Genomic DNA, 10,026 nt, shown 5'->3' with positions numbered 1-10,026 from the left:
GTCAGAGAGCTTCTTGCGTCTCAGAAATGAAAAGGCACAGGAAACAGCACTATCAGTCCAATAGGAAACAACACTATTCATTCTCTGGGAGCTGCCCCAGCCCTATTCTGGGCCACAGTCTACAACTTTCTTTTCCAGCTTACAACCTGCATGTACCTCAGGTCCCTGGAGACCCCAGCCCAGCTGAGGGATAGCAGTTTCCTGATTCCATGTGACAAGCAACTCCCCTCCCACCACTCCCCACTCCCTCCCAAGTACAGACACCCTTCCGTCCTGCTCCAGTTGAAGGGGTGACAAAGGTTCCTGAAGCATTCTGTCTGAGTCTAACGGTGGCTCTAGCCAGACACAGGGAAATGTGGCTGGCTGGCTGTTGGGTGATCCAGTTCTTTGGGAGCCAATGTTTGTACCCCTGGTATTTGCTGTTTTTCTCACTAAAATAAGCACTGAGAGGCAAGACCGTGTCCTCTGAGCTATTTGCCAAAGACTCCAGGCTGGAGGAAAAAGAACGGGGCTTGATAGAAGCGCAAGGTGGATCCAGCACCCACTCTGCCGTTTTCTAATCCTAGGTCCTGAGTGAACACTGACGGCCAGTTTACATCTCAGGTGTGTAGGGAGCATGGAGGAGGCAAATCCTGTTTGGAGAAAGCCAGTGTCCAACACAGCACTTGGTAAACATCAGGCATGGGAATGCTGAGTGACAGGCACCACGGGCCACGCTGAGCCCCACTCGCTCATCTGGCTGGGGTCATCAGAGGGAGGCCCAACCCAGGATCTCCCGTCCATGGGCTGGGGAGCAGCAACAGTCAGGAGCGAGGGCCCAGCCCACCTCCCCTAGGAGGCGGAGGGAAGCGGGCTGAGTGGTTGTCAGGCATGGTCCTCCCCATCTGCGACGTGGCGGTAGCCAGGAGGCTGGGCCTGCATCCGGAAGAGGACGGTGAGGAGCAGCACTATGAGGAGGAAGAGGATGGAGCCACATACAGCCAAGGCCACGATCACTTCTGGGCATGGGGGAGGCAAGAGAAAGGTCATGTCAGCGTCCCATCATATGCCAGGTACTGTTCTGACATATAGGAGAAACACAGAGGTGGCCAAGACAGAGTCCCTGCTCTCATGGAGTTTACGTGCTAGGAGAGGGGATGCAATAAATAAGCAAATGGGCTGGTCACAGTGGCTCATGCCTGTAGTCCCAGCACTGTGGAAGGCTGAGACGGGCAGATCACCTGAGGTCAGGAGTTTGAGACCAGCCTGGCCATCATGGTGAAAACCCATCGTTACTAAATAAAGTTGGCCGGGCGCAGTGGCTCACACCTGTAATCCCAGCACTTGGGGAGGCCGAGGTGGGCAGACCACCTGAGGTCAGCAGTTTAAGACCAGCCTGGCCAACATGGTGAAATGCCATCTCTACTAAAAATACAAAAAATTAGCTGGGCGTGGTGATGCGCGTGTGTAATCCCAGCTACTCGGGAGGCTGAGGCAGAGTAATTGCTTGAACCCGGGAGGCAGAGGTTGCAGTGAGCTGAGATCGTGCCATTGCACCCTAGCTTGGACAACAAGAGCGAAACTCCATCTCAAAAAAATAAAAAATACATAAAAGCTGGGCGTGGTGGTACACGCCTGTAGTCCCAGGTACTCAGGAGGATGAGGCGGGAGAATTGCTTGAACCTGGGAGGCGGAGGCTGCGGTGAACCGAGATCACAACACTGCATTCCAGCCTGGGCGACAGAATGAGACGCTGTCTCAAAAAAAAAAAAAGTTAGGAGTGACAGGTCAGTGATGAATGTGATACAGGGACAAAGCAAAGTAGGTCAGCAGGGAAGGCATCGTTGAGGAAGTGAGAAGTTTAACAGAGACCTGGAGTCAATGAGTGACATACAATGATCTGAGAAGAGTGTCATGGGGCAGAGGACAGGAAGGAAGGGCAAAAGGCCCAAATGTGGGGATAAGCCTGGCATGTGCTAGGATCATCAGGAAAGTCAGTCTCACCAGAGCAGAGTAAGCAAAGGGCATGTAGGAGATGGGGCAGGAGACCAGATGGAGTAGGGCCTGGAAGGCCATGGTGAAGAACTTGGATTTTATTCTACATGTGATGGGAAGCCATTGGAAAATTCTGAGAGGACAGTAGTGTGAACTGGTTTAAGAGTTAACTCAGTCGGCCACGGTGGCTCATGCCTGTAATCCCAGCACTTTGGGAGACTAAGGTGGGCGGATCACCTGAGGTCCGGAGTTTGAAACCAGCCTGACCAACATGGAGAAACCTCGTCTCTACTGAAAATACAAAATCAGCTGGGCGTGGTGATGCATGCCTGTCATCCCAGGTACTCAGGAGGCTGAGGCAGGAGAATCGCTTGAACCCGGGAGGCGGAGGTTGCAGTAAGCCGAGACTGTGCCATTGCATTCCAGCCTGGGTGACAAGAGCAAAACTCCGTCTCAAAAAAATAAAAAAAGTTAACTCTGCTGTGCTGAAAGACTGGTAGGAACAAGAATAGAACCAGAAAGAACTAGGAAACTTCAGTCGGTCGGCAAAAGCTGACAGTAGATTGGACTGTGGAGGCAAGAGCACGTATTAATATTTGAAAGGTTGAGCTGATCTGGCAGTGGGCTGGATGAGGGGTATGAAAAACGGTATGCAGAATGACTCCAAGGGCTATACTGTGCCACTAGGCAACTCGTGGCATTGACTGAAACAAGGAAGCCTGGAAGAAAAGCAGCTTTGGAAGGAAAAGCATCTGGTTTAAGACATTGCAACTTTGAGATGCCTTACTTAACGTGCACATAGAGACCTCAAGTCGGCAGCTGGATATGAGTCTAGCTCAGAGAAGAGGTGGTGAATCTGTGAGTCAGGGCGTAAGGACAGAAGTGAGCATGGAGATGGGCATAAAGTCATAAGGCTGCATAAGATCACTTGGGAGTGTGCACAGATGGGGAAAGCGCCAGGGATGAGTCCTGGGTCATCCGTTCTTTAGTGAGGAAGGGACAACTAAAGTCAGGAGAAGCCAAGAAAGTGTTTCAGGAAGGCGTGGCCAATTATGTAATGCTGCTGAGAGGCGAGAGAAGCTAAGAACTGGTCACTGGCTTTGGTAAGAGGAGGTCACTGGTCACCAGACAAGTGTGGCTTCAGGGTAGTGGAAGGTGACACAAGACTGTCTAATGTGAGTCTAAGAGATCAGGCGGTGAGGAAGCAGAGCCAGAGTCTAGGCAGCTCTTTCGAGGATTCCATTCTGAGAGGGAAGAGGCTGGTGGCTGGGGAAGAGGTGGCTCTCAGAGGTCATGGATGGGCTTTTGGGAGGGAAGTGATCCAGTAGGGAAGCAGAGGCGTCAGAGCTCCTTGCAGAGGTGAGGAGAGAGAACCTGAGCGCGGGTGGAGAGGCCATCCTAAGCAGTGGCTTCCCCAGCAAGTAAGCTGGTGGAGCTGGTGGTGGAAGAACGAGCCGATTCTCTCCTGGCTCTTACTTTCTCGGTGATATAAGTGAGACATCACCTGAGGGTGAGAAGTGGGGAGAAGGTATAAAGTGGTCTGGGGTCGGGGAGGGAACTCCTAGCAAATGCAGTCAGATGACTGGGAGTGCGACAGCTCTTGAGATTTGAGGATGTGAACTGCAGGTTGGTCTGGGGCATGACTAGCAAGGAGTCTGGTGACAGCTCACCTGTGTCTGCAGGACCGCTTGCCAGCTGGCACTCCTGCTGCCAGTCCTTGGGCACGACGGGCTCCGTGAGGTGAAGGAAGTCCTGCAGTGGGCAGCGGTGAGGGCAGCCAGGCAGGCTAAGCGGCCAGGGGGCCTTGTCACTCTCGTTCCGAAAGTACATCTCCACTGAGAAATTCCTAAGGGTCGACAGGAGGCAACATGGGAGCTGCCCAGCCTGCCTGTCATGGGGTCCTTGGGCTGCCCCGAGCCACCTCCTGAGGGCCCTCTCCAGAGGACACTGCTAGCTCCACTCACCCAGAATCTTCCTGGTACAGTTCAAATATGTGGCAGGAGGCATAGGGGGCTTGTTCGCCATTGTAGACGTCCAGTGCCATTTGCAGGGCAACCAGGGTAGTGTCGTGCTGCGGGGGAGAGGGGCTCCCCGTCAGCATTGTTCCCCACACCCGCAGGAACTGAACAGAGAAGAAATCCAGCTCCTTGCCTGACACAGCACGCTAGGGAGCGCAGGCACTCACCGCGGAGTAAACCAGCAGCTTGGGGAGCTGGGAGGTGGTCGCCATTAGGGTCAGGTTCTTCCTTATCTGAGCCAGCAGGACTCCTGAAGGAGAAAAGTCCCCGGTGTTGCCGGCTACAGCCACCCCTGCCTTCTAATTCTACCTATCTGTGCTCCTTTCACCCTCTGCCAGGCCTGGGCCTTATCCCCTACACGGAGAACTCTTTAGTGTCATAGGGACCGTGTAAGAACTCTGTGGCACCCCTCCTCTCTAAGAACTGTCAAATGTATAGAAGGAAGCAAGACAAAACAAGGTATTTGCCTATATTTCAACACGGATGTAGAAACCTGCCTGTGTTTACAGAAGCACTTCAGTTTGAAACAAATGTAAACGTAAGATTGCTTCAGAGTACACAGTGGGTGGATCCGTGCCCGGGTAACTACCATATGCTCTGAAAACTGAGATGTCAAAAAGGTGTGACAGCCGGCAAGCCTTTAGGTGCTCAAATGAGGAAGCTGGCATGTGTATTACTCTCAGCCTTCTCAAAATGGCCCCCACTGGTTCTCTTGGGGCAGCTATTCATTTAGGAGAGGGAGGGTCTTCTGATGTGGGCGAAACTTAAGAACATGAATGGCAGGGCTGGGCGTGGTGGCTCACGTGTGTAATCCCAGCACTTTGGAAGGCTGAGGCGGGCAGATCACCAGAGGTCAGGAGTTTGAGACCAGCCTGGCCAACATAGTGAAACCCTGTCTCTACTAAAAATACAAAAAGTAGCTGGGCGTGGTGGCAGGCACCTGTAGTCCCAGCTACTTAGGAGACTGAGGCAGGAGAATCACTTGAACCTGGGAGGTGGAGGCTGTAATGAGCCAAGATCGTGCCACTGTACTACAGCCTAGGTGACGGAGCGAGACTCTGTCTCAAAATAAATAGGCTGGGTACGGCGGCTCATGCCTGTAATCCCAGCACTTTGGGAGGCCGAGGTGGGTGGATCACCTGAGGTCAGGAGTTCGAGACCAGCCTGGCCAACATGGTGAAACCCCATTTCTACTAAAAATACAAAAATTAGCTGGGCATGGTGAAACCCCATTTCTACTAAAAATACAAAAATTATCCAGGCATGGTGGCATGTGCCTGTAATCCTAGCTGCTCAGAAGGCTGAGGTAGGAGAATCGCTTGGACCCAGGAGGCAGAGGTTGTAGTGAGCCAAGATCGAGCCATTGCACTCCAGCCTGGGTGACAAAAGGGAAACTCCGTCCCCCCGAAAAATAAATAAACAATTTCTTTTAAAAAGAATAGGATGGCAGAAAAGGAAGAGAGCTGGGGAAATTTGGTGACTAGCGGCATGAGGAGGGGGAATTTGGTTCTCAAAGAGCAGGGAGTGTTTCAGTAGAGAGGGAAGTGTGTAAGAAGCCCCCACAGCAGATTTTTAACGCCTTAGGGTCCTGAGGAGTGGAGTGACATGCTGTCTTTGTCACTCACCCCCCTGAAGCCGGGCCTTCTCCGCCTGCTGGTAGATTCCGAAGAGGAAGCGGAAGCTGAAGTCCTTTAGCCGGCTGAGACGCTGCATGGTTTGGGGTGAGGCCCAGGGCGGCAGGTGCAGCCCGTGCGTTTGCTGTATATCGCAGCGGGCAGGTTAGCGCCCCAGGCCTAGGCCAGCCTCTCCAGGGGGCAGCTCTCTTCCCCAGTGGGAAGGTGCCTGTGTGTGTGAGGGAGGGAGAGGAGACAGAGGCAGAGGGGCTGGAACTAGTAGACATGGCAGACGGTGTGGATGCTGCAGGGCACAGGAAAGGAAGCTCAGGCACAAAAAGTGAGACTCAGCAGAAAGGAGCTTTGGGTGGAGAGCAGCAGGGACTGCTGACAATTAATAAACCATTTCCCACTCTGAGGATCTCTGTCACCCGTGAGGGAAGTTCCCGTGTTTCACAAGCACAGCCTCCCTGGACCTCCCTAGGGGCGTAACGGTATCAGGCACTGTGTTCTACCGTCCTGGTGACCTGGGCCTGCTGAGGGGAAAAAGAGTGATCACAGTGGGCACTCTAGTGGGCTCACCTCACAGAAGAGTGTGTCATAGACATTCCAGACAGTCTCCAGTGTCAGGTCTGTAAGCCCTGTCTCGTTGGCCACCATGTCCAGAAATTGCTATGAAAAATGGATCAGGATCTCAGTGCTTTTGTGGGGAAAAGACAGTGTGGCGACCTCCACCTCTGCCCCTACTCACTGCATTCTGAGAACTCTCGTTCTGATACTCTGGTGTCTTCCGGGTCTCATTCTGCAGCTGCTCATAACGGGGACATGGGCCCAACGGGAACTTGAGCAGCTGTAGAGCGAAGCAGGGAAACAGGCAGTGGGAAAAGGAGCCTGGCATCAGCAGGCACACGGCCACAGCTGTCCCCTCACCATCCCAGGGAAGGGCTGGCCACTCTCACCCTGTCCTCAGTGATGGGCACAGTGTGCACAGGGATAGGCTGCCACGAGATGTTCGGGTTGAAGCGCTGCATCCCGTTGGGAGGGAAGAGTCCAGCCAGGTTGGCCTCAGCACTCATGAGAGTCCGGTCAAAGTCTGTGCTTCGCACATAAACCTGCAGACATAGCAACACAAGTCACGTGTGTGCGTGTGTGTGTGTGTGCGCGTGCGCGCGCGTGTGGTGGGGAAGTTTTGGTCACCCTGGAGTCGTGTGTGTGTGTGTGCCTGCGCACGTGCGTGTGTGGTGGGGAAGTTGTGGTCACCCTGAAGTGGAGCCGTGTGTGTGTGTGTGTGTGTGTATGTGTGGTGGGAAGTCCTGGTCACCCCAAAGTGGAGCCCCGGGGGAGAACCTGTTCTTGAGGATCACCCAGCAAACTGTAAACCTACCATGCATCTGGCCCTCACCCCCCTCTGGCCTCTGGCCTTCCCCATCCCCCAAACACTCCACTGGGGGTTGTCACCACTCTGTGAAGAACTCCTGTGGGAATGGCCTTAATTGAATACCCCTTTCTCCCAGTCAAAAGTGCTGAGTCAATCAGTAAGGCTCTCTGGTCTGTCTGGTTTCATAACAACACCTCTCTCCTTGTCTAGATCAGGGTCCTTGGGGCAGAAACTGGCTCCAGTGATGACCCTTAGAGACCACGGAGAAAAAATAAGATAAAGGTCTGGGCCTGGTGTCTCACGCCTATAAACCCAGCACTTTGGGAGGCCAATGCAGGAGGATCGCTTCAGGCCAGGAGCTCGAGACCAGCCTGGGCAACATAGTGAGACCCTGTCTCTATAAAAAATGACCCAGGTGTGGCGGGCACCAGCTACTTGGGAGGCTGAGGCAGGAGGATCACTTGAGCCTAGGAGTTTGAGGCTGCAGTGAGCTATGATTAAGTCACTGTGCTACAGTTTGGGTGACAGAGTGAGACCCCTTTAAAATATACGTATATATTTTAGGCCAGGCACAGTGGCTCATGCCTGTAATCCCAGCACTTTAGGAGGCCGAGGCGGGCAGATCAGCTGAGGTCAGGAGTTCGAGACTAGCCTGGCCAACATGGTTAAATCCTGTCTCTACTAAAAATACAAAAATTAGCTAGGCATGGTGGCATACACCTGTAATCCCAGCTACTCGGGAGGCTGAGACAGGAGAATCGCTTGAACCCAGGAGGCGGAGGTTGCAGTGAGCCAAGATCATGTCACTGCACTCCAGCCTGGGCAACACAGCAAGACTCCATCTCAAAATAAATAAATAAATAAATAAACAATATTTTGAAGAGCTTATTCAGAGATAGTGGCTCATGAAAAGGGAGGAGGAAACTGGGGAAGGACAAGCTCAGGACAGAGCTGGGCCTTAAGGGAACAATTAACAATATCTAGGGACTCTTGACACAGCTGAGGCTGACAGTGGTAACCAGAGGAATAGCTTCCCCCATCCCCGGGGTAGGGCAAGGACTCAAGGAGCAGGCACACTCGCCAGTCCTCCCTGATGTGCCCTAGGAACGTAGCGTGACCTGGCGTGGCAGACAGGGCTCGAAGACCTCATCTTGATCAAGGAAAGACAAGCCCTATCTACGTGCATCTTCCCCGCTGTCTTTCATCTTGGCCCTGTCTGGTTTATCATCAGATACCCCCACAACATTCTAAGCTCCATGAAGACAGAGATCATATCTGTATGGTGCACCACTGAATGCGAAGTGCTAGCATAGTTCTTGGCCTTTAATGGGTACTCAATAAATGTCTTGGATGGAAAGCCTGTGATTTCAAAGAGTCAGAAACCACTTTGCCAGGCCCGCCCGTAAGGCTGAATTTGGATGCTTAATCAGGTTTGCCTCTTCCTAGCCAAGCAGGGGCAACTCAGCTCCTAGGGTTTTGTTCCAGACAGCTCTCAGATGCCTTTTCCTGTAGTTGTAACCAAAAATACAAGAAGGAGGCCAAAGTGCCCAGCCTCAGCCTTAGGCTCCCTGAGAGCAAAAGATGAGGGCAGCATACCCCATTCCCCTTGCCTCTGGAGCTCCCAAGCTTACCTCTTGCCGGTGATAAGAGGTGTTTAGGAAGCCATGATAGCGCTGCCGCAGGGCCTGGCCCAGCTCCCAGTGCTGTAGCATCCCCTCCTGTGGGCAAACCCAAAAGTTAAGAGGGTCTAGAGGGAAGGGGTGGCTCACAAGCCCCATGGGGTTTAGGCCCTGTTGCTTTCCAGGTTTACCCTTTGCTGGAGTCAATTAATCTGATCCCAGAAGTCTTTCATTAAGTGGCCAGTCATGCACGGCAATATCATGGGCACAGAGGTTAAGGTTATGAAATCTGGTCAAAGTCAGCACCCATATGGGAAAAGGCAGTTTAGTAAGGCCCCAAGTTCTGTAGCCTGCTCTAGACATCACTCATTCTACAGCTCATCCTGAGGAAAGGCTGGCTTCTGACCCACCTTGGTTAATTGACCAAACCCCTGGGGCCATTCTTCTTCCTGGTAGGGGTCCTTGGGATATGTCTTCACTGGTGAACGGTCTCCATGGCGGTACAGCTGAGGGAAGAAAATGGTTTGTCTATAGGTCAGAAGCATCTCGATAGGGACCCAGAGCCTACCTTTTGCCCCATGTTAGGGAAGGAAGTCTCATTCCCTTTGGGAAGCCTACTCGCTGCAAAAGACCCCAGTTAGGAGTCAGTCACTTCTTCCAGATTCCAGACACTCTAACTTGGCTAAGCAATGCCACTGGAGACCACAGGCAAAGCCAATATACAGGTGGTAAGGGAAAAGAGAAGTGAAAGCAACATATGTGGTGGGGACAACTGGGGAAAAAAGACAACCAAAGGCTTCTTTAGGGATGAGTCTTAACCATTCAACTACTTCCCTGTCTCAGGGCAGACTCACCCCGACCTATTCGGTCACCCTGACCCCCATAACCCAGGGCTCCACGTCAATCCTGAACCCAGCCTCCCAACTACACAGGCCAGTCGTCCTCTCCTAAACCAGCTGTTCCTTCCCAAGATCCCCGACCCCCACCAGCTGGCCTTTGCCCTTCTAGCTTCAGGGAACTCTTTGGTGACCCCATTTCTCATTACCAAGGTAACGAAGCGCAGACTCCGGGCCTGGGTGGGCGGCATCACCATCAGGTTCGCGCCGAGAAGGAGCTGGAGGAGAGCCGCACGGCTCCAGCCGGACCGCTTGCCCGCCATCACCGTTGTAATCTATGCAGCAAAGAAGCTGGAACCCGCTGGGTGGCACCGGCAAGCAGCCGCCCGGACGCACTCGTAAGGACACACGCCGGAAGTGCGCTCGCCGCCATCTTACTTAGGGACGAGCTGGGGTTGGGGGAGAAGGCGCAATCTCGGTGGGAATGCGTGCAGGAGGGTCGCGACCTGGCTGTGGCGGAGGAGCGTAGGCATGTAGCCCGACGTGGCGAGGCAGACAGGTCTCGAAGACCTCATCTTGATCAAGAAG

At 53.3% G+C, this 10,026-nt stretch overlaps 1 protein-coding gene across 1 annotated transcript in view; it reads right to left on the bottom strand.

The window, feature by feature from the left end:
- Positions 1–50: 50 nt before the first annotated feature.
- Positions 51–10,026, bottom strand: part of ACP2 (acid phosphatase 2, lysosomal) — a 114,737-nt gene continuing 104,761 nt past the window's right edge. Inside the window, exons 2-12 of the mRNA XM_050759166.1 lie at positions 9,648–9,782; positions 9,013–9,108; positions 8,615–8,701; positions 6,565–6,717; positions 6,357–6,455; positions 6,188–6,277; positions 5,618–5,750; positions 4,160–4,242; positions 3,939–4,045; positions 3,645–3,820; positions 51–998 (exon numbers count right to left, since the gene is read on the bottom strand). Coding sequence (XP_050615123.1) covers positions 865–998; positions 3,645–3,820; positions 3,939–4,045; positions 4,160–4,242; positions 5,618–5,750; positions 6,188–6,277; positions 6,357–6,455; positions 6,565–6,717; positions 8,615–8,701; positions 9,013–9,108; positions 9,648–9,761 — 1,272 coding nt within the window. The 5' untranslated portion in view covers positions 9,762–9,782 and the 3' untranslated portion in view covers positions 51–864. The remainder of the gene's footprint in view (positions 999–3,644; positions 3,821–3,938; positions 4,046–4,159; positions 4,243–5,617; positions 5,751–6,187; positions 6,278–6,356; positions 6,456–6,564; positions 6,718–8,614; positions 8,702–9,012; positions 9,109–9,647; positions 9,783–10,026) is intronic.

The sequence above is a fragment of the Macaca thibetana genome, chromosome 14 (genome assembly GCF_024542745.1).
Source record: "Macaca thibetana thibetana isolate TM-01 chromosome 14, ASM2454274v1, whole genome shotgun sequence".
Classification (NCBI taxonomy): domain Eukaryota; kingdom Metazoa; phylum Chordata; class Mammalia; order Primates; family Cercopithecidae; genus Macaca; species Macaca thibetana.
Note: the sequence above shows the minus strand (reverse complement) of the source record. Positions and strands in the feature narration are given on the sequence as shown.